Here is a 23,912-nt window from a genome sequence, read left to right on the forward strand (position 1 = left end):
CCCCCTTCATCCTGAACAACTTTTGTCTGAACAATTTTTTTGTACAATATCACTATTCTGAGATTTTTTGGTAAATAGATTAAAATGGCCCACTCTGTATATACTTCGACGTTAAATCTTAAGTGTTTCATGTTGAATTAAATTTGCTATCAATACAATAATTGTTTTTTTGTTATGAAGAATTTATTGTCCTATTAGTCCCCCATTTTTTTGAAAAATCTCCCAATTCTCCTTATTTTGAGAGCGTTTGTATTTTTGACGTTATCCTGGGCTTTCTATATTTTTGTGACGATCTGTGATAAAGAACAGGTGGAGTAATAAAAGTCGTCAAAATAGTTTGACGTAGTTTTTGAACGGCCCCTAAGCAAAATACAGTAATTACTATAATTTTCAAATTAATTATAATGTTTAGTAAAAGCCAACTGTAATGATAAACCACCGGTGGCGAGTCTCGCCTGCAAAAAGTTAGGTTTCAAAAATCAGGATGTAACTAACGATTCTGCAGTAATTGGAATGACGACAGTGAATACTTTCGATCATCTGATGACTGCTTCTCTCTGTGGTGGTTTCCATACTTCCTATCGTTCAAGTGCGCCGCAACATAATCTAGTTATGGCAACGGGAAAAAGGCCTTTCATTGGGTTTCATTATGCTTTGGAAGGTGGAGCAGTGCCCGTTTTATCTGACGTTGCAATTGCAATGGCTAGCAAAGTGGCTAGTGCTATTGGTTCCGCTGTTCCGTAAGTATAAATACAATCCCTAATCGGCAATACTTTCTATCTAATTTTCCGCCTATTACAGTCCGGAATTAACAAAAAAAGTTTCAAAAAACGCGTTTGCGGAGATTGACCATTCCTATTACATTTTGGAGCAAAATGTTAAACAAAAAATTAAAATAGACCAATTCTGAGAAACTTAAACAAAATAGAACCTTCTCACAGCTAGCCTCGTTTAACTTAAACCCAAAAGTACTTGCACATCCAGTTTCTATTTTGTACGTTTTTTGGGAATGCCCTCCGGCTATTTTACGCCAAGAAAGAAAAAAGTCGTATTACGCGTTTTTGAGAAAAAAGATTTTTTTCTTTTTAGCTATTAAAAAGTTCATTTTTCTTGAAAACGGCGCAAAATATGAATAGCAGTTCATACGTCAAAATTGTTTTACTTTCTAAAAGCTATAAAATGATACCCTTACCAGATGTTTGTCTTGTACAATTAAACCATTTTTTCCAAAAAGATGGACAAAATCAATAAAAGTCAACCAAAATAGCATTTAGTTTAAAGAACTTTAACATATTATTTATAAAAACGTCTGATTTTAGTTCATTGACTTATAAAAACATGTTCGATGAGATTATTAAGAGTCTTGTGCTGCAAAGTAAAAAAAAATGGTTTTTATCCCTAAAATTGAAGAAATATAATTTTTACCGATTCAAAATCTCATTTTGATTGAAAAGTAATCAAAATATGAATAGAAATTCATAGTTAAAAATTGTTCTCATTCCTGAAATATATAAAAATGTACCCTTACCAGATGTATATCTTGTGCATTTTAACAAAAATTTCATTAGAAATATTAAATAAATTTGGTTTTGATAGATTTGTAATATTTCGTTTGAAAATTTTAGTTAAAATACACAAGATAAACGTCTGGTAACGGTACATTTTCATAGATTTTCGGAAGGGAAACAATTTTGAACTATGAATTGTTATTTATATTTTGGATTGGTTTTCGAGAAAAAAGAGATTTTGAATCGTTAAAAATTATATTTCTTCAATTTTAGAGAGAAAACTCTCATAAAAATAGAATAGGAAAATAATCTCATGTAAAATGTAGTTTTTTATTGACTTTTTCTACCTGTTTTCAAATTTTTTGTTAACATACACAAGATAAACATCTGGTAAGGGTACATTTTCATAGATTTCAGGAAGGAGAACTATTTTTGACTATGAATTTCTATTCATATTTTACTTCGATTACGAGGAAAATGAGATTCTGTATAATTAAAAATTATATTTCTTTAATTTTGAAGACAAAAACCAATTTTTCATTACTTTGAAGCACAGAAACTTTAATAAGATCACGGAACATGCTCTTCACGTGGTCAGTGAACTGAAAACATTTTTAAACATAATAATGTTAAAGTTTTTAAACATAATATGTTAAAGTTCTTTAAACTAAATGTTATTTTAGTTATTTTTTATTGATTTCGTCTACCTTTTTGGAAACATTTTTTTAATTATGCAAGATAAACATCTGAAAAGGATAGGATTTTATAGATTTTAGGAAGGGAAACAATTTTGAACTGTGAACTGCTACTCAAATGTTGCATCATTTTCGAGAATAATGAGATTTTTAATAGCTAAAAATGAACAAATCTTTTTTTTCAGAAACGCGTAGGACGATTATTTTCTTTCCTGGCTTAAAATAACCGAGGGCATGCCTGAAATATTTAAAAAAGATAAAATAGATGTTTAAGTACTTTTGGGTTGAACTTAATCGAACCTAGCATCTTGAATATGTGTCCATTTATGATCCTTTAAAGTAACGAAATTTTCCCAAAGTTTGCCATTCATTCCCTATTTGTCAACGCAAATTACTCGTGTGAAAATTTGCGTAAATTTTTATAAATAATATTATATATTATACTCTAAATAAATTAGTATATGTTATTGATGGTATTAGTTTTACAAAATTTTATTATGTTATATTTAATTAAAACGAAATAATAATTAGGGGCTATATTATTCTTTTTTTATAATTACTAGAAAATTTTTATTGGTATTGAGAACTTTCTTTCATATCTATTAACAGAGTCCAAAGAAAAAATTTGCCAACTTCAGAATTTCATTTTCCAGTCACTTGAAAAAAATTCGGTTCCATTTTTGTCAAACATTTTCAGATTTTTGTCTAGTTTAATTTTGTTGTTTGACTTGTTTTCTAAAATGCAGTGAGACAATATATGGAAACACGATTTTTTAAAACTTTGTTTCAAAAATATATCCGGGACACGAAGTAGTGATTTTTAGAAAATTTGTAATTTGCTACAAGTCATATTTCTTAACAGATTTTGATTTTTTCTTTAGAAATGCTCAGCACTGACTTTTCTAAGGAACTGTCGTTTGTGATTTTTTTGCAATGCTGCAATATATAAACAAATAAAGTTACAAAATAAATCATTTCAGCTTTATGAATGTTTAATGTATATGTGGGGAAAACATGCTGATACAAACTCACTATTGGCCAAAATTACTGCCAAAATTACTGTTGTAAAACAGAAATAATGTTGGGTTCCTTTTCTTTTTTCTGAATTTTTTAAACAATTTGAATGAAGATATTTTTCAACAGTTCTTGTTTTTCTATTGTGTTAAAAAACATGGTTGCCTTTTTTCTTTCTTTTTTATTTTGGTTTTATTTAAGTTTAAATGGCGACATTTAAGAATGTGTTTTTCCAAATTTAGTCATTGGATTCATGTTGTTTTTTTCTTCGAATTTCCAAGAAACTCGTAGTAAATATGATTTTATGCGTAATATCCTGCTTTTAATTAATTATAATTATGATTGTTCTAACATTTATTAAAGAAGGAAATTCTTTTGGAAAGAGATTTTTTCAGTTAAGCATTTAAAGAAATTTAAATTCAAAATTATGAAGGTGGTAATTTTTTATTTATTTGTAACAATTATAATTATTGATTGTTACTACACTCCGCTTGAGAATTTTGAAAATTAAACTAACCCGAATAATAATTGAAAAAAGAATAATGGCCGTGAAAACTAGAAACTCATGAGAAAACGTTAATTTGAAACTTTTTTTTTACAGAAATCGTTATTAAAAATAAATATTATTGTTTTTTTCTTGATATAGCTTGAAATTAAAAATAAAGTCTTAAAGGACAATATTGTGAATAATTTCTGATAAAAAAAATCATTTAGAGTCAAAACAAGGGTTCTATGAGAAAAAACAGAGTTAATCATTTTTTTTTTAAACAAATCTTTATAATAATCTATCTAAAAAAAGTGGTGAACGAAATCTCTCGAAAGTATCGGAATCATTGTTGTTGAAAACCTGATTTGCTTTTTATTACTTGAAGTTGTTTTATATCATAAATTTGAAATTTTGCAAATTAAATCTACAAGTAATCTCTTTTAATAAGAAAATTCATAAGAAACCTTATGCGAATTTTTAATACTCTCTTGTTTAATAGAATTTATACTCTTGAACAGTTTCGGATTCTTTTGGTGTTTTCCGTCGAAAATATACATTTTTAATAAAAAATCATTACATTTCAAAGAATATTCATGATTGAAAAACATATTCAAGTAACGTTGTCGTTTTCGTCAAAATTAGTACTTTTTGACAAAGATCATTCTATTTTAAACAAAATTTAGAATCTTGGAACAATTTTGGTTTATATGTTACTGTTTTTAGTCGAAAATAGGAATTTTTAATTTTTTTGAACATTAGTTTTCAAAGAAGATTCACAATTTTTCTATAATTTTAGACTATGTTGGCGTTGTGCACCAAAAATCGTTATTTTTAGTAAACAATTATTAGATTTCAAAAAAATATTAAATTTTGTTCTATAATAATTATAGCTAGCGATTTGTAATTATAGATTTCATAGAAGATTTATAATTTTGGAACAATTTAAGGCCGTGTTCAAGTTTTTCAAATGAAATCAGTTATTTTACACAAAAATCTTTAATTTCAAAGTACATTTACAATTCGGAACATTTGATTCTTACGTTATATTAGTGTTTTTCGTCGTTAATTATTGGTATTTAAAAAATATACATTTTAAATAATAATTAATTAATTTTTAACAGCAATGATTTTATTTTCACATAGTAAAATTTACAGGCTTGAAAAATATCGGAGTGTCTTAGTATTTTATCTTAGAAATTTAGTTTTATTAAAAAGTTATTAGATTTCAAAAAAGAAGAATAATTTTAAAAAAGTATTGTTAAATTGGCGTTTCTAATCGAAAAGTAGTATTTTAAATTAAAATCATCATAATTTGAACAAGATTTAGAATATTTTAGCAATTTTAGTTTATTGTAGTGTTTATCGCCGCAAAAAAGTTGAATTTTCAACAATAAAAAAAAGAAGAAAATTCTGAATTGAATTTTTAAGGTATACCACCCTACAACATTTTTGTTACACTATATTTTAGTGTTTTCGTCTAAATTTCATTCTGTTAACAGAAGAAAAACAGTGAAACAAAAAAAAATAATCGGCCGCGTACTACGCATGTATGTTTTCTAGTGAAGTTGAATATTATTAGGATTGCTTCCGTTCTACGTGTGCAATTGCAATAATGCTCGCAAAGATTACGTTCATTTCAAGACTTTTTCTCAAGATAAAAATAAATAAACACTCTTAAAAATGCTGGCAACTCCTAAAAAAAATATTAAAATCGGTTAAGAAATACGAGCTTTAGCTTTGTGCAGTAAATTCCAGATGCGGACCACTCGGAAAATTTTAAATTTGTATTAAATCGTTCATTACATTTTTGAGCAGATGGTTCCGTGGAAATTCGAAAGGATCAGCACAAGAAAAGCCCAAAGGCTCCGTGAATGAGCCTGCCGAGGCGATGATGTGCAGGTTTGCTTTGAGTGATATCTTTCGAGAAGGAAACACGGTGCTTGTTAGTCCCAAGAAAACCCTATCGGTGGTAACTGATGCTTTTGGAAGAGTCATATTGATAGATAATAGACAAGGAATCGCTGTACGAATGTGGAAAGGATACCGAGACGCACAGTGTGGATGGATTGAAGTACAAGAGGAAAAACAGCGCATCGGTCGTAAAGAAAGAAAAGCTAACATTGGAATTCTTCCACATGCCCCCTTGCGGAAGGCACTCTTTTTAGTTATTTACGCCCCGAAAAAAGGGGTAATAGATATCTGGAGCATTCAACATGGCTCGAAAATTACTTCATTCTCCGCGAGTAAAAACGGAAGGTGAGTGAGCAAATTATTTATAATAATTTAAAAATGCATATTTTATAATTAAGTATTTTCATAAGACCCTAATGCCAATAAAAAATTTCTTTAAACAAATAAATTATGTATTTGGAAAATGTATGAGCTGACGACAAGAACATTTATATATCGCTTCTTATTATACATTTTTAACTGTAGAAGTTTCTTATGACTATTTCTCACAGTTAACAAATTTTAGATTGAAATTATATTTTTGGGAAACGTATTTACATGTATTGCTTGATGGATGGAATCTTATTGAGCAGGTCACAAATCTGATAAATACATTAGGGAATTCATCATTTTTTCGAGGGGTTGATCAGTCTTGAAATGTGGTGTACAGGTCTTCGTGATAGCATCGAAATGTTTTGAAATCTGTTGGAAACTTTTGAAAGTGTTTGAAATCTGTAAAATAATGTATATCTTTGTTAAACTTTTAAAAGATTTTGATATCTTTGTTGAATATTTAAGAAATTTGTGACATTTTTTTAAATCTTTGTGGTATTTTTAAAATCTGAGTGAAATCTTTCAAATATTTCTAAAATCTTGGAAGTCTGTAAAATGGTTAAAATCATTTTTAAAAAAACTTTAAAAATCTTTGTGAGTTATTTTGAAATCTTTTGAATATTTGTAATAAATTTTGAAACGTTCTGAAATATTTTAAAACCTTTGCAAGTTTTTGAAATCCATGAAATTGTTGAAATCGTAGTGAAACCTTTTGAAATCTTTGTGGGATCCTTAAAGTATATGTAAAGTATTTTGAAATATACTGAGATATTTTAAAATCTTTGAAATCTTCTGAAATCGGTAAAATCATTGAAATCTTCATTGAGACATTGTAAAATATTAAATTTTTTTTTAATCTTTGTGGAATCTTTAAAATCTTATTGAAATCCTTTGAAATATACTAAAATAATTTCAAATCTTTGTTCAATCTTTGAAATAGTTCTAAAACCTTTAAACTCTTACGAAAATCGTTTAAAAGCGTGGAAATCTATGAAATGGTTAAAATCTTAAAAATATTTGTGGAATACTTATACTATTTTTTAAATGATTCAAAATATAATAAAATATTTTTAAATCTTTGACATTTTTTAAAATCGTTGTGGTATATTTAAAATCTTAGCGAAATCATCTAAAATATAATCAAATAATTTAAAATCTTTTTTAAATCTTTAAAACATTTATAAAACCTTGGAAGTCTGTAAAATGGTTGAAATCCTAAGGAAAACTTTTAAAATCTTTGTGAGATATTTCGAAATCTTTAGAATTTTTTTGATAAATTTTGAAATGTTCTGAAATATTTTAAAACCTTTGCAAGTTTTTGAAATCCATGAAATTGTTGAAATCGTAGTGAAACCTTTTGAAATCTTTGTGGGATCTTAAAAATATTTGTGAACTATTTGGAAATATACTGAAATATTTTTAAATATTTGAAATCTTCTGGAATCGGTGAAACCATTGAATTCTTTGTTGACTCTTTGTAAAATATTTGAATTTTTTAATTCTTTGTGGAATCTTTAAAATGTTATTAAAACCCTTTGAAATATTTCTAAAACCTTTGAACTCTTCCGAAAATGTTTTAAAATTGTGGAAATCTATAAAATGGTTAAAATCTGTAAAATCTTTGTGGTATCTTTAAAATCTTAGTTAAATCATCTAAAATATAATCAAATAATTTGAAATCTTTGTTAAATCTTTAAAATATTTCTAAAATCTTAGAAGTCTGTAAAATGGTTCAAAATCTTTGTGGAGTCTTTAAAATGTTTGCAAAGTATTTTGAAATATACTGAAATATTTTGAAATCTTTAGAATCTTTTAATTCTCTTTGAAATCTTTGAAATTTTTTGAAAACTATAAAATCTTTTGAAAACTTTGTTAAATCTTTGAATAATTTGGAAATCTTAGTAAAATCTTTGAAATCTTTAAAATATTTGTGAAATGGTTTCAAATCTTTTAAAATATTTTTAAACCGGTGAAAGCCTTGAAATCCCTGTGAAAACTTTACAATCTTTGGGAGGTATTTCATTGAAATCTTTTGATATATGTTGAAGTCTTTGTGTTGAAACTTTGTGAATTCGTTGAAATATTTTGAAATGTTTAAAATCTTTAGGAATCTTTTAAATCTTTGTAAAATCTATCAAATCTTTCTGAAATCTTTGAAATTTTTTCAATCTAGTTTGCACTAAAAAGCTGAGGAATGAACGTCGCGTATTTTTTAAATAAAAATAATTTATTATAAATGTAATAATAGTTAAAAATATTGATAACTTGACAAGAGTTCAAAATACTCTTTTTTGGTGAATATATTTTGTAAAGATACCTCTAACTAGTTCCCTTTCATTATATTCGTCAAAACTGGATACATTTATTAGTAAAAATATTATTAAGAATACTGAATAAATTCTAAACATCCTCGTATTATGTAGATTACTCTATACAAACTATGGTCTATCAGGACTGAACGACGTGGTGCTTTCTTCCCCCAATCGTGCACATTATCCGTGTGTGTTTATGGATCCATTGGGGGGAATGAAAGAGATAATCGTACCATTTCATTTTGCACTCAGCAATCAAAATGGGGACAGAGCTCGGGATTTGCACCTCTTTAAAAAATTGAAAAGCTTCATGAGAGAGGAAGAGTTCGATGAAGAGAGTCTGATTGATAAGATCAAATCTATTTGTCTTGATTTAAAGACTGATGAAGTTAGATTGCAGGTTGTTGATATGCTGATTTCTAATAAGCACACGACACCGGATTCACTTCTTGCTGCGATTGGATGCTTTAATCCAGATCTCGATAAAAACAGTACGTATTAACAGCTGAAATTGAAACAGTAGAAGAATTGAAATATTCTAAAAGTATATTATGATAATTTTTCAGACGAAGATTTACAACCCACGACAAAAACTCTTCATCAAACAATTTCCCAGCTTAAAAAAGTTGTTGAATTTTATCAGTATCTTCGAGTCCAATTCGATTTACCGCCAGAGTATAACACCATAGCGGGAAATAGTGTCCCTAGCGCGAAAACTTTGTCGTCGATTTTACTTGCGTCCGAGAGGGAAATCAATCGAATTTTGAAATTATCAGATACAGTGAAGGAAATTCAAACTCCGGTTGCTAAATCGAAAACGAGAGTAACTTTCAAAGATGACGGAAGACGATTCTACGATTTTTTGTCATGTTTTAATTTCGGAATGTCGACATCTGTGGGGTTAAAAAAAGATTTGTCGTTGGAAAAGAGGTCTCAAGTTTGTAAGTATTGAGGGAATAATAAATTATGAGATTTAAGAACACACTGAGAATAATAATAATTTTCTTTCGCAGCTGAATTAATGTTTCAAGGATGGTTATATTCGGATGATTCTATAGAAAAGTGGAGAGAAGCTGCTGGCAAAAGCGACATAAATCCTCTAGCAATGATGCAATTTGCTCTTCTATATTGGCTTCATAAAAAAAGAGGCGCTCCTTTGGAAGTGGAGTTAATTCGCTTCACGAAACTTATACGTGCCATTTGTTCAATAGCCGGTATGTTTTTATTTATATTTAATTCAATATGCAGGGGACGGATTGTGTGACTTTTTCAACTATCGTATTTAAAGAAAAAATCGTCTAATCGACTTTCTTCCGGTTTTGTTTCGGAAGTTCTCCGCACTTTGTTTCAGTTTTATTCCCAATGAAACTTTTGAAATTAAAATGCAAAACGAAAAAAAATTTACCGCTTTAATTGAGAACATTAAAAATTGAATACTTTCTAATTTCTTAAATGCGTATGCAAAGTTTCACTTTTTTCAAATGTTAGTCCTTAAAACTTGAATATTTTCAAGTCGAAAATATTTGAATTTAATTAATTTCAAATCCAATTATGGTATTTACATTCTTTCCCCTATTAACCTTTTGTTCCCTTTTTAAAAAGATTTTCTCTCTTTTCCCCTGTTCTCAAGAAACCCCTTTTTCTTGTTTTTTTTATTATTATCTAAATTCGAACTAAATTAATAGAACTCATCAAGAAAGTATAATTATTTTTGGTTGAAAGACTTTGTAAATTCAAGGGTTTCAGCCTTTTTGGATTGAAAATTCCGCTTTGGTAGAATCATAATATTTTTTGGTTCAAAATTCATCTTTCTTGAATAAACTTTTTTGTTGAAAATTTGACTGTCTTCTGAAAAATTCGTTATTTGTCATGAAAATTCAACTATTTGGTTTGAAATTCAGCTGTTTGCTTAAAAATAAATTTATTTTGCTTAGATAATTCAACTATTTGGTTAAAAAATCATTTACATGGTTGTAAGCTGTCTATTTGTTAATTATTCAACTTTTCAGACTGCTAATTCAACTGTATTATAAAAAATTTCTCTTTTTAGCTTGAAAATTCAAACTTTTGGTTAAAAATACAACTGTTTTTCGTTGAGATTTAATCTTTTTTGAACGGATCTTTACGTTTCAGCCTTTTATACACTTTTTGAGGTCCCCAAAATAAAGGACTAGTTCGTTAACCAGATATTGTTATCCACAAAAAAATGTTTTTTTTTTTTAAATTTGTAACCAAATTTTTAAAATGTTTCGATTAGAACCAAATTAAAAAATTAAATCATTTTAAAAATTATGCAATTTTTTAAGAAGAAATCCGTAAATTTTAATCGTATTTTTAGTAGATTTCGACAAGATTTTCAAATGATCTTCATAGCATTTTTCGATGAAACACACATTTAAAATCTTCTAGATAATTAATAATCAATGGATTACCTATATTGTTTTTGTTGTAGAAAATTCAACTCTCATCTAAAATATTCGTTTTTTTGCTAAAAAATTCAACTATTTGGTTAAAAATGTAACTATTATTTTGAAAATTTCTCTCTTTTGATTGAAAGATCAACTCTGTGTTTTCAAATGAAGCTATTTGTTTAAAAGTTTATTTTTGTTTTAAATTCAAATATTTGATTGCAAATTAATCTTTTCCGGCTTAAAAGACAATTGGCTCCTAAACCATTCGACTTTTTAACTTGAAAACTTAGCTTTTTCGGTAAAAATTTATTTTTGAGTGGTAAATTCGTCTCTTTTGGATAAAAATTCAACTATGTAGTTTGTTGAAAATGCAATATAATTCATCTTGTAATTCTAGGAACTTAATGCATTTCATATTCAATTTAATATTGCATCTATATTAATTTCAATTAAAGCATGTATTCTCCTATTCTCGTGAAAAATCACCCTAAAATCCCTGTTTCAAGAGATTTTTTCGGCTGTGGAGTCAATTCTAAAAAAATTAATAATTTGGTATTCAAAGTATACAGTTTCACACTGAAGGCCTGAATTGTTCAGTAATTTTAAGTATAAAATTTCAAAATAACTGGTCTAAGATTTCAAATTAATATGAATTATAAACTTCTGCCGTTAGAAAATAATCCAAGTTGACAAGTTTAACAGTTCAAAAAGAATTATTTTAAGCCTATATTTATAATTCTTCAAACTGAATGAAATTCCATGAAATTCCAGGCGACTTTCTTTGCAATTTTATGCAACTAATGCCACTTTCGTTAACGCTTCTAGTCGATCCGAGCTCTGTATATAAGTTTATGTATATTGGAAATCATTTTACTAACAAATAATTTCAAATTGTAAATTTATTCTTTTAAAATTGCTAATTCTTAGAACAATTTTAATGAAAAAGAGCAGTATATATCAATTCATTTTAATAAGAAATATTATACTGAGGTCTAAATGTAGTTATTTACTATAAGATTTCTTGATAAAATTGAATTCAAATTTCTTCACAATAGTTCCAAATTGGTGGCGCTTTCATGGCTACCAAACAGGCGTATAGAGCTAAACAATAGCTCAAAAGCACTTTTTTGTTTTTCTTTTAAATTCAAAAATTAAACAGTTGCTCAACATTTTGTGTGTCAAAATTTAAGCTTTTTAGAGCTCTTTTTCTCCTTGACCATGACTTTCTCGCACATGGTTATCTTTTTTAAATGCTCTTTTTGTGACTCAATAGAGCCAACCAACAGCTCAAAAGTACTTTCTTGTTATTGTTTTCTTTTAATTGAAAAATAAAACAGTTACGCAAATTTTCATGTCAAAAATCGGAGTTTATGGGGACACACTGTACCTTTGAAAAAGGATTTCTCGGAAAAGGATATTTCATTCAGGATATTCGTTTCATGGTTCGATAGAGCGTAAAAGTACCTCGAAACGCTTTTGCGTGTTTTTGTTTAAAATTATTTGCGTGGAAGTTGGACAGTTTTTTTGTTCTCCTATAAAACTCGCGTTTTGGCACTTACTCCCGTATGCAGTATGCCCCTTCAATTGTTAAATCAGTTATAATATTCGATAACAATACATATTTCAATACTTACAAATATCCCTTTGATTTTTTTAAAGATGTGGACGAGATTTGCGTCGATTATAACGAGATCTCCTCATGGTGGAAAGAGGTGCGTAATATTTTGACCGATTCTTCGAATCCATTCCACGCATTGACCGCCGCTCTGGCCTGCAGAGCAGTAGGGATGCGTTTAGAAAATTACTCGGGCCTTTCAAATATCGAAGGAACTACCGACAACAATGGAAACGAAGGCGCAAAGGTAAAAAATATCAATGAAAGCGAGAACGGAAAGACTGTAGAAAAAGAAGAGAAAGGCGAAGGCAGTAAAAATGGAAACGAGGGGAAAAAAGTGGAAGAAAGTCAAGAAAAGGAAGTTCTTTCCTCAACTGAGGATGAAACTCACAGTTCTTCCAGTGAATGGGAAAACGTTAGCAAAGACACTTGCCAATTTTCTTTGCTTATTGCAAATCTAGAGGACATCACGATTTTGAGTGCTATTGTCAGGTGAGTTATTCTTTGATAAAAATGTTTATTTTTCGCCGAAAATTTAAGATTTGATGTCTTAAATAATTTCATGAGGTTAGTTAAGAGATGGAGTATACGATATTAAATATAAATATAAATATTTTCTTTATTAACTATTAAAAAGCAAGTTTTCAATTTTATAGCCAGCAGCCACCTTCAGATCACACGACCCCGTTCTATACGTTACCTTACGGAGCGAATAATATTTCTTTGGGATACGTATTGTCTAGTGGAAAAGGTATTTTCATGTTTAATCTAAATTATAACTTAGCAACAGAGAATCTCACATGGTTGTAAAAAGTCGATTTTAGTATTTAATTAACATGAAATGCCAAAATTTGCCTAAAAAGATATGCTTAATAAGATGTCTAACTAAAATGGAAAATCTGGAAATGTCAGGAAAATTTTCTGAGAGTGAGCCTAATTTTTAGTTTAATTGCAATATCAAATAGAATAATAATAATTTTTCATCTGTAAACGTAGCTTTATATTACTGTATTTACAGGAGCAGCAAAAGCCTTCGTACACCTCTTTTTTTATGACTGATTAGGTTCTCTTGACAATTTATTTTTGAAGCAGATATTGCAAAAATAGTGTAAATATCAATGCTTTCTTAAATGTGCAATAACTTCCGAAATAATGAACATTTTTAAATGTTTTTGGGTTCATTTTGAAGCCATTTTCACCTTATCACAACAGATTATGAATATAAATATTAAAACATTGCTTATTATATTGCAAGAACTTGAAGTTTTAACAAAATTGTTCGAAAAATTACAACATTCTTTCTGGTAGCAAAAATATTTTTGTATAATCTATGAAACATATAATTATAAAGTTTCTATGAAAGTTCCTTAAAATATATATTTATTTAATTTTTTTCTCATTTTCGTACAGATAAGACGTTTTCAAATATTTCAAATTTTGTGTTCATACTTCAAGATTTTGCAATGAGATACATTTTTTTTAAAGATTTTTACTCATCACCTATTGTGATGCGGTGAAAAATAGATTGAAAATGAGCACATGAACATTAAAAAATGTTAATTATTTCGGAAGTTATTGAACATTTAATAAAACATTGAAATTTACAGTATTCTTGCAATATCTACTCAAAAAATAGACAAATTTTTGTTGATGAAAATTCGTTCTTTTTGGTAAAAAAATAATCTTCTTTCTTAAAAATTTATTTTTTTTCTTAAAAATTCAATTCATGTTTGAAAATCATATTTTTTTGTTTTAATTGAACTGTTCTTAATTAAAAAATAAAATCCTTTTTCGTTGAAATATCAACTTCTACATTTTTCGTTCAGCATTTCTCTTTTTGGAATAGAAATTTAAATGCTTGGTTTAAATTTAAACTCATTTGTTAAAAGTTAATTTTTTTAGTTTAAGATTCATAATTTTAATTGCACATCCATCTCTATGGCTTAAAAATTATCTGTTGTGTTGAAAATTCGTTTTTTTATTGGTTGACTATTAATTTTTTCAACTGAAAATGTAACTATTCCAGTTGAATATTCCATCATTTTAGTTAAAAATTCATTTCCTTGGTTAAGCATTAATTCAACTGTTCCAGTTGAAAATTCGGTTAGATTATAGAATAGCTGGTACCACCCTTTATTTCATGGAAAATTTTTTTTTCTTCCAAAATCAAAGTATTGTTAATTGCATTATTATAACGTGTCAGATGTGGGTCTACCAAAAATTTTAAGTTGTCATATTCAACTTACCATTAAAGTGTTGTTAGACATTCTTCCTGGAAAGAAGAGTATATATACGAAAAATGTTAATCTTTTTAAATAAAATGGAACATATTTTGTGAATTATTTTCATCAGTATAACCAATTATAAAAATTTCATTTGTAATTTTTTAAAAGTTGGAAAAGGGGTCGAGAAGAAAAGAAAATTATGCAATTTAGCAACTCTTTCTTTTTTTTGTAAGTAAAATGGTTTATATGAACAAAAAAAACAGCAAAATATGTCAAGATATGTGAATAAAAGTTCAAATTACACTCATTTATAACTTTTTACCTTGCCGGGAATTGTAAAAGGACTTAAACGGTAAGTTAAATACGGCAAATTCAAATTTTTGGTAGACCTACATTTGACACATTATAATAATGCAATTAACAATTATTTTAAGGCTTTCTTTCAACAAAACGCTTTTAATTTACTTCAATTTCATGTTCCAATAGTTTGATTTTGGAAAAAAAATTCCAGGAAATAAAGGGTGGTACCCGCTATTCTATAATTTAACCGAAAATTCATCTCTTTGGTTGAACATTAATTTTCTAATGTAAAATTAAATTATTTAATTCTTGGTCGACAATTTATCCTTTTTAGTTGAATGTATGTGTTTGGTTGAAAGTTCGCCTTATGTGGTAGAAAATAATGTTCTTGCTTGAAATATCCACTATTCTAGTTAAAGATTCATCATTTTAGTTTAAAGTGAAAATGCTATTTTTTAAATATAAATTAAAACTTCTATATTTTGTTGTAAATTGATTATTTTTAGTTTAAATTATAATTATTTTGTTGAAAATTGATTTTTTTAATTTAAAGATTCAACGATTTGGTTGAGAATTCATATATTTGTTGAAAAATCGTGCTTTTTCGTAAAAGATTAATCTTTTTGGTTGAAAATTCAATTATTTGGTTAAAAATTCATCTTTCCTCTCAAAAGTGCAATATTTTACATGAAAAGTTAAGAATTTAAAGTGGTGCAAATTGAATTTAATATAGTACTCATATAATTGTACCTAAAAACGCAATAAAAACGCATATATCTTATGATATAATTGGTAAGATTTTTTAATTAAACGTGTTATTTTCGTTCCTAGAAACTGAAAAAAACGTTTTTTAAAATTTTTTTTTTTTTAGTAGACGTTTTTTTTAGTAGACAACCTGCTAAATGTTGCGTAATTTGTTTTCACTGAATTTTTTTATTTATTATTGTTTTCTGAAATCCGGTGAAAACTTGCAGATAAAAATAAAAATAATTGATCTTATCCGTTTCGAAAACACTCAAGTTCTTTATCGATTTTGTTTAAAAAGAGGCGGATTGATTATCTAAATTTCCATCGCCAAATGTTCGTGGAAGGACAGCAAACCATAATCATTAAAAAATAAGCAGTTTTAAAATATTATGAAACACTTAATACATTTTTTATGAGAAATTCTGCATTTTCAATAATTAATCAAACATAAAAATCAACTTTTTCGAAAAGGGCCATATCCATTATATTAATTTTTGAAAGTTTCAGTCTAAATTTGATTATTTTCAGGATCTATTTCTGAAATCGTAGCCAAATGGCTCAGTTCCGCAGGACTCAATCCAACTCGACTAATAGATACAACTGACATAGAATTTGATCAAATGCAGCTTTCGGTCGATTCTATGCATCAAACTGGATCCCTAGACGAGGCTTGTGCGGCAGAATTAACTCAACAGGATCGAGATGGATTGCTTTCCGTATCTGTGGAAGTTGGCAATGAAGCTAAAGATGATCAATCAGCACTGTCTTACGTGCTTGGTAATTCTCCTTAAACTTAATAATTTTTGTTTTTATTTTATTTCCTATTTAAGTTTGCAAATAATCCTAATTTTCAAGTTCTAAACTATTTTTTCCAGATAAAATTGCCTTGCTCAAACGACACTTTCCCTACAGTTTGACGAGTAGTGTCTTGCTCGCAAATCTTTCTTGGGAATACATAATGTTCTGGTGCAAAGATATAACGAAACTTGAAGCTTTAGAGGCAGCTTTAGGAGTTTTGCGACAAATCCCGAGAAAGCAGATGCAGCATGGAGTCTGTTCACTTTTGTGGACACTACACATAAAAGAAAGAATGGATGCAGCCGCGAAACTTATGAATAAGCTTGGAAAATTGCCAAAGGAACGATTATGTGTGCAAGATATTGGCCTTTCTGACATGCAGCTGACGACATTCCTCGAGCACTGTGCAACTTTTTTCGACATTTTCCTTGATGTGAGACAATCCATATTTCTGCTCAATTATCATCTTATTTTCAGTTTTATGTCTCCTTCGTTTCCCTTTTACACATCAACTAGCATCATCTAGTATAGTTTTTCTATTTGAGAAGGAAAATAATGTTGATAGAAAAAAAATTTTTTGAATAACTATATATTAAATGTTTTTGAGCACTTATATTCGAGCTGAAATTAATTTCTTAAATGTGAGAAGACGGAACTAAATATTATAAGTTGTTTTAAGTTATATAAATACAGAAGAATTTTTTTTATTTCACAGGATTTTACAGAGTATTATGAAAATTTAGAGATGGTTTAAATGATACTCAGATCTCTTGAAAGTTTAGAAGAAAAACAGTATTTCATAAATTTTCGGAGATCTTTTAAAGTTTAAAAATATTTTTAATCTCTTTAAAACTTATAAAATTGCTAAATATCTTTTAAATAGTCTGGAAATTTTTCTAAGATTTATGAAAAATTCTGCAAATTAAAAAAAATGGTCCTAAAATGTTCCAGATTCTTTTCTGACAATTATCGAAATCTTTTGAAATGTTTTGAAACCTTTGAACATTATTAAAAAACTGATTTTTTATCCAATTTTTCAAAAATCAGTATGTATTTTACAAAATGACTTTGGATCGGATCGAGTTGACATCGGGTCGGGTTGAGTTTTGAGTTCGCAACCCGCTCCAGAATTTCGAGTCAATTTGAAAGCCGGAAGTTGAATAAATTTTTTTTTCAAAAAACCGGTATTTTTCGGTCCTTGATGGTGAAATGCCATAAACTACGGCTAAAGTTACCGAAAATTGTAGGAAATTTTTAAATTGAACTCTCGTGTTATTTCGGGGTTTCGAGCCCGCTTATAAATTCGGAAAGAGTCACTTATAAAAGTAAATTTGTTTTTTAATCTTTTAAAAACTTCTATACCTTCTAAATATTTTTTCCTAATTTATTCGATTTTTTCCTATAATTTTTTAAAAGTAAAAAAATTTCCCTAAGACCTTCTAGATTTTTTAAAATTTGGAAATAGTTTTGAAATATTTTTAAATATTCTCTTAAAATGTATTTCTCAAAATTCTTAAAAATTAATGATGTGCAAAGTGACTTCAGGTGTCGGATCGGGTTGGCATCGGATAATTAAACTTACTCGAATTTTTCTAAAATTTTATAATCTTGCAAAATTGTAAAATTTCCTTTTGAAATTTTAGAAAATGTTTTTAATTTTTTCACGTTTCTCTAAGAATTAATTTTGTATATCAAAAATTATTTTAAAATTTTCCATGAGTCTCAAGAAAGTTTTATTATTCTCTTGAAACATTTCAAAATTCTTAAAAAGGTTTTTTTTTCATTTTCAAAAATTATTGATGTGTCGGATCGGGTTGGCATCTGATAATTAAACTTAGTCAAATTTATATAAAATTTGTTGATCTTCAAAAGTCGCAAAATTTTCTTTAAAAATTTGAAGTTTTCCTATGAATCTTCAGAAAATTTTATTATTCTCTTGAAACTTTTTAAAATTCTTGAAAAGCTGCTATTTTTTTAAACCTTCAAAAATCTATATTTTGTTACAATTTGAAACAAATAATGTTTCTCAATTTTTTAAAATCTTACAAGTTAAAAAAAAGCCTGAAATCTTCGAGATTTTTCAAAAATATATTTTGAAATCTTCAAAACTTAAATAATCTTTGTGAACAAAATCTAAATCATTTAAAATTTTCTACTACTAGCTAGTGGCCGTTTTTTTTGCTCGTACCAACAACGTATACACTTTGCATATTAAAATATTCCTAGATTTGTCCATAATTTATTTTTTTGTTCAATTCTGTTTAGAAATATTTATTAAAAAATTTGATCATGAAATAAAATTACTGATTTGAAAACGTTTAGCGTAAAACTAATGGTGCGAAAATTAAAATCTTTTTTAACAGACAAACAAACTAAAAACATTCACTAACAGTTATATTCACGCAGTTCCACAACCAATCAGGTTTTCGACAATGATGTTCCCGATAGTTACGAGATATTTGGTAACATGACTTTTTTTACATATGACAATTGATTTTTCGCAGGCTGAAGTATTGGAAGTAGAAAATCGATCGATAGTGCAATCTGAAGAATTGTGGGAAGGTTGTCCTCCAGGTCCTCAACCATTTGCAACTCTTGCGAATTCGCAACCTCCAGCTTGGTACGAGTTGATTATGCTGCATTTGCAATTGGCAACTGTTCTCCATATGATAGCCCGTTTTAATCTCAAAGTGGCGAAACCTATACAAAATCTGTTCGATTCGATAGTAGGTTTTTCAAACATCTATTAATTGATTCTTTATTGAAATGAATACTTTTTAAGTTTATTTATTTATAATTATTTTGTTTTGTTTTATTTACAAATTTTTGTATTAACAGGCTCAGCGTTATTTCTTCCAAAACATAACAGACGAAGCAGTGATTGTCTGGTATCAGGATGAAAAGCGAGACAGCTTTCGACTCGATTTTCTCTGTCGGGTTATTTCATCATCCATGGAATTGATTCACCAGGAAAATAGAATGTCAAATAATTTAGTTTCGAAGGAAGCGGTAGATTGGATGAGCAAGTGTCAGATGCTGGCATCAATTTGGAAAATCAACAAAGATGAGTTAAGAATTCATCAGGCTTGTGCTCTTTATGCTAATGGCTTTGATCGTCTCGCTGAAGAGGTAATAAAAATATAGAATTATTTTTAATAATTAAGCAGTCTTTTTAATTTTGTATTTGATTTGACAACAAGTTCTTGTCTCAATCTACTTTTATTAACTCAGGTTGTGGTGGCTGTGAACGATACAGAAAAGCTGGCTTCAAAATTACTCCCAATTGCTGGAGGAAGACTGATGGGTTATTTATCAGAAGTTCCTGATCTTTTGGAAGAAGTCTCGACAATGAATCCGGCACTTTCTACGTATCTGCAAAGCCTCGTTTGGGTAACTTAAATTCATTTTTACTCAATTTTTTAAAATTATTTCAAGGTAATATTGTAAATTTGACTGGATATTTAAGTAGTTTAGCTAGAAAGGTTGCTCCAAGTTTTGAAAAAAATTCAATGAATTAAAATTCGAAAAATTATATAATTTATAAGCATGCAATTAAAAGAATTTTAAGGGATTCGAATTTCCAGAATTTAAGGCCTGGACTCTATCAAATTGAATAAATATTGTGCAATACAATTTGATTTTCATTTTGTGATGTACAATGTGTTACTTTGAAGATTAGATTAGATTTAATAAATCTTTGGTTGTATAAATAGTTTTACATATACATATGCCTTCTGAGCAACAATTTTTAATATTAAAATTTTTTTAATCATTCAGTTCCCAATCTTAAATTTATGTTCTTTCAAAAACGGGAAATTTGAAATTTAACTTTGAAAGATGCAATTTAAACACGCACATTTTTTTATTCTCTCTCTTTTGATGCTTTTATTTTCAAATTCGAAAAACTGCTTTGAATGCTTGCATAATTTAAAAATAAAAGCGTATGAAATTGAACAGTTTTGACCTAAAAAAGTTGAAAAATCTAATATTTTCAAATCAAAACTCTGATAGAAAAACTTCAAACCTATTCGTTTAAAATATAACAAATTATCAATTTTTTATAAACCATTATAAATTAAATATTAAAAAAATTAAACTTTGTTAAATGATATGCCAGTTGAAAAATAACAGTGAATTTATTTTTTGTTTGGAATTTACTTTTTGTTTGAAATTCTTATAGCAGGGTGGCCGTAGGTCAAGGAAAACCTGAAAATCAGGGAAAAGTCAGCGAATTTTAATGGTCAGGGATAATTAAGGAAAAGTCCAGGATTTTGAAAAAATATTGAAAAATTCAGGGTATTTCAATAAAAGTCACACAAAATAAGTGTCAAGGATAATAAATTTTTAATTTTAATTAGAAATTGTTTTATTCTGTTTATAAAACATTCGATATTAAAAATGTTTTCAAGATTAAGATTCATGTTTTTGGATAGAAATGGCCAGGGAAAATTAAAAATGAGTCAGGAAAAAATCAGGTAATTTTTATATTTCGGTTTAGCGGAGTATAATATTCTTGTTAGTAATTTGCTTGCTTTTATTTATATATATTTTTTTAAATTTGTTTCCTAGATTATATTTTTAGTTACAAACATTATTTTTTCGTTGAACACATTTTTTAAACTTAATTTTTTACGGAAAAATTAACTTTTCTATTTACGGTTGAAAATTGATACTTTTAAGTTAAAAATTCAGCTATTTCGTTGAAAATGCAACTGTTCTTAGCTCGAATTTATTCTTTTTTGTTTCAAAATTCGAATATTTGGTTGACAATTTATTTACTTCGCTTAAAATGTAAGAATTATATTGAAAAGAAATCTTCTTAAACCGAAAATTCAACTGTTTTTTTTAAATTCGTCTATTCATACAGATAATTCGTTATTTGGTTTGAAAATGCAATTATTTGGTTTTAATTTTACTCTTTTTTGTTTTAAAATTGGACTGTTTGGTTAAACATTCATCTTTGTTGGTAGAAAATTCCAGAATTTGGTTAAAAATGACTATTTTGTTGAAAATATATTTACTTTGCTGAAAATTTATGTATTTTATTAAAAAGATATATTATTCAATCGAAAATTCAACTGTTTTTTTACATGCGTCTATTTATACAGAAAATTCGTCCTTTTGGATTGAAAAAACAAGTCTTTGGTTGAAAATTGAACTTTTTTGTTAAAAAATCGGTTTTTTAACAAAAGGTTGAAATATCGGCTGATTACATTATTCGTTGAAAATTCAACTGTATTCTGAAAAATTAATTTTTTCATTTTTTATTTGAAAAATTATTTTAGTTAAAAATTCAAGTATTCATTTAAATATTTATCATTTTAGGTGAAAATTCATCTCTTTGGTGGAATATTAATTTTTTTAACTAAAAATTTAATTATTAAATTTTTGGTTACAAAATTATTTTTTTATTGAAAATTCGTCTTTTTGGTAGAAATTAATCGTCTTGATTCAAAGTTCATCTTTTTTTTTTAACTAAAATTCAACTATTTTAGCTGAAGATTCATTGTTTTACTTGAAATTTTTTTTAGTTAGAATCTAACTGTTCCAATTGAATATTTCACAATTTTTAGTTAAAAATTCAACTCTTTACTTGGACATTAATTTTTTTAACCTAAAATATAACTATTCAATTTTTGGTTGACAATTCTATCTGTTCAAGTTCAAAATTCAACTATTTTGTTGAAAATTCGTCGTTATGGTATTAAATTTATTTTTTTATGGTAAAATGTTTTTAGCTTTTGGTTTTAATAGATTAATTAATTTGGAAATTTTGAATTTTAATCTGAAATTGTATTTTTTTATTCTATTTATAAAACATTCTACTTTAAAGATGGAACAATAATAAAGTTCTGGCCTTTTGGTATTAATAGTTAGGGAATATGAAAAATTGGTCAGGGAAAAGTCAGGGAATTTTGAAAATGAAGCGTTATTTGATATTATAGAAAATTATAATTTTTTGACGTGTATATTTTCAATTTATAAGTTCATAATTTAGAAGTCTTTTGAAACTCTCAATTTCGGCAATTTTCAAACTATAAAATATGCATTTTTGGATTTATAATTCTGAAAAAGTTTTAGTTTTCAATGCTTCGTTTTTCTTTCTTGGACATGGTTATTTCTGGAATTCTTGAATTTTTAACGTATTTAATCAAAATTTTTCATGTTAGTATTCCTATAATTAAAAATTGCACAATATTCAAGGGATTTATCTTTAAATTGAAATGCTGTGTACGTCTTGAAAGATTTACAAAATAGTTTTAATTCTTCTTGAAATTCGATTCTGTTTTAAATTGGATCACTTTCATCGATTTTTCACCTATGAAATCGAAAAGCCTTAAAAGATCAGAAATTTTAATAATTGTGTGTACCTAAAAAACATGTTTTTTTTTCAGAGCGCTCCAAAGTCAATTTTATCGAATTGCTCGAATGGAGACACAGTAGAATTAGTCCGATGTGTTTCAAGGCTCGTATCCGAGCAACACTGCGACTTCCATCTCGCCCAGATGATGCTCGACGCGATGTTCGTCTTCGAGGGAAAAACGTGACATGCTAAACCAAAAACTATAGAGCGATTCGAAATTTTCCGAGGTCTTGAAAAGCCTCAATTCCTTTTTAATTCCCGGTAAGTCAAATATCACAAACCACCGTCAATTCGATATCCTTAAATTTGAATTCAGCACCTTTTACTGAAAAATACGACGAATTAAAATTAAATTTATAATGTACTAAATGCCTCACTTTTGCAGTAGCGCTGCATTTTTACAAGCATTTAGATTTCAGAGTCTCTTCTGAAAACGTAAAGTTGTTGCGTGATATTTTAGAATTATGTACAAAACTAGGAAAGGCGCAAATATGTGTAGTTAAAACTCCATCATTATTACTATAAAGTATATTTACATTCGTTGATGTTTTATTGTTACTATTCGATCTTATTCCGCATCATAAATATTTTTTTCTTTGGAATGATTGCGTGGATTGAGAGAAATTATGTTTGTGAGTGAAATCTCTGGAAGAAAAGACTCTTCGGTGTGAATTTGTTGTTATTCAATGACAATAAACACAGATCAAATATCATTGTCATGGAATTTTTATATACCTGGAGAAACCTGGAAATTTTGGGAATTTTTTATTCAAGTTAGGGATTTTTTTCGTGAGTATGCTTATTTTTTTTAAATTAGAAAACAAAATTAAATAAAAATCATTCTTCAATCATAAAAGTAGCTTTATATTAATGCATCTAACTTTTTTGTTAAAGATTAGTTTTAAAAAATTGATATCAATGTTTTTAACTGAAGATTTAACTATACTAGTTGAATGTTCCATCATTTCAGTTAAAAATTAAACTCCTTAGTGGAACATTAGTTTTTTAAACTAAAACATTAACTATTCAATTTTTGGTTGAAAAACTATCTTTTTTAATTGAAAATTGTGTGTGTGTGTGTGTGTGTGTGTGTGTGTGTAGTGTGTGTGTGTGTGTAAATTAATCATCTTAGTTTAAAATTCATCTTTTTGAT

General features: G+C 27.6%; 1 protein-coding gene across 1 annotated transcript in view; it reads left to right on the forward strand.

Moving 5' to 3' along the window:
- Window positions 1–23,472, forward strand: part of LOC117178023 (rab3 GTPase-activating protein non-catalytic subunit) — a 34,153-nt gene extending 10,681 nt beyond the window's left edge. Inside the window, exons 6-18 of the mRNA XM_033369217.1 lie at window positions 413–740; window positions 5,520–5,960; window positions 8,411–8,790; window positions 8,866–9,240; window positions 9,313–9,513; window positions 12,370–12,817; window positions 12,982–13,076; window positions 16,126–16,374; window positions 16,473–16,828; window positions 18,900–19,121; window positions 19,234–19,524; window positions 19,627–19,785; window positions 22,791–23,472. Of these exons, the coding sequence (XP_033225108.1) occupies window positions 413–740; window positions 5,520–5,960; window positions 8,411–8,790; window positions 8,866–9,240; window positions 9,313–9,513; window positions 12,370–12,817; window positions 12,982–13,076; window positions 16,126–16,374; window positions 16,473–16,828; window positions 18,900–19,121; window positions 19,234–19,524; window positions 19,627–19,785; window positions 22,791–22,943 (3,698 nt within the window). The 3' untranslated portion in view covers window positions 22,944–23,472. The remainder of the gene's footprint in view (window positions 1–412; window positions 741–5,519; window positions 5,961–8,410; window positions 8,791–8,865; window positions 9,241–9,312; window positions 9,514–12,369; window positions 12,818–12,981; window positions 13,077–16,125; window positions 16,375–16,472; window positions 16,829–18,899; window positions 19,122–19,233; window positions 19,525–19,626; window positions 19,786–22,790) is intronic.
- Window positions 23,473–23,912: the final 440 nt, after the last annotated feature.

This window comes from Belonocnema kinseyi, chromosome 8 (genome assembly GCF_010883055.1).
Source record: "Belonocnema kinseyi isolate 2016_QV_RU_SX_M_011 chromosome 8, B_treatae_v1, whole genome shotgun sequence".
In the NCBI taxonomy this organism is placed as follows: Eukaryota; Metazoa; Arthropoda; class Insecta; order Hymenoptera; family Cynipidae; genus Belonocnema; species Belonocnema kinseyi.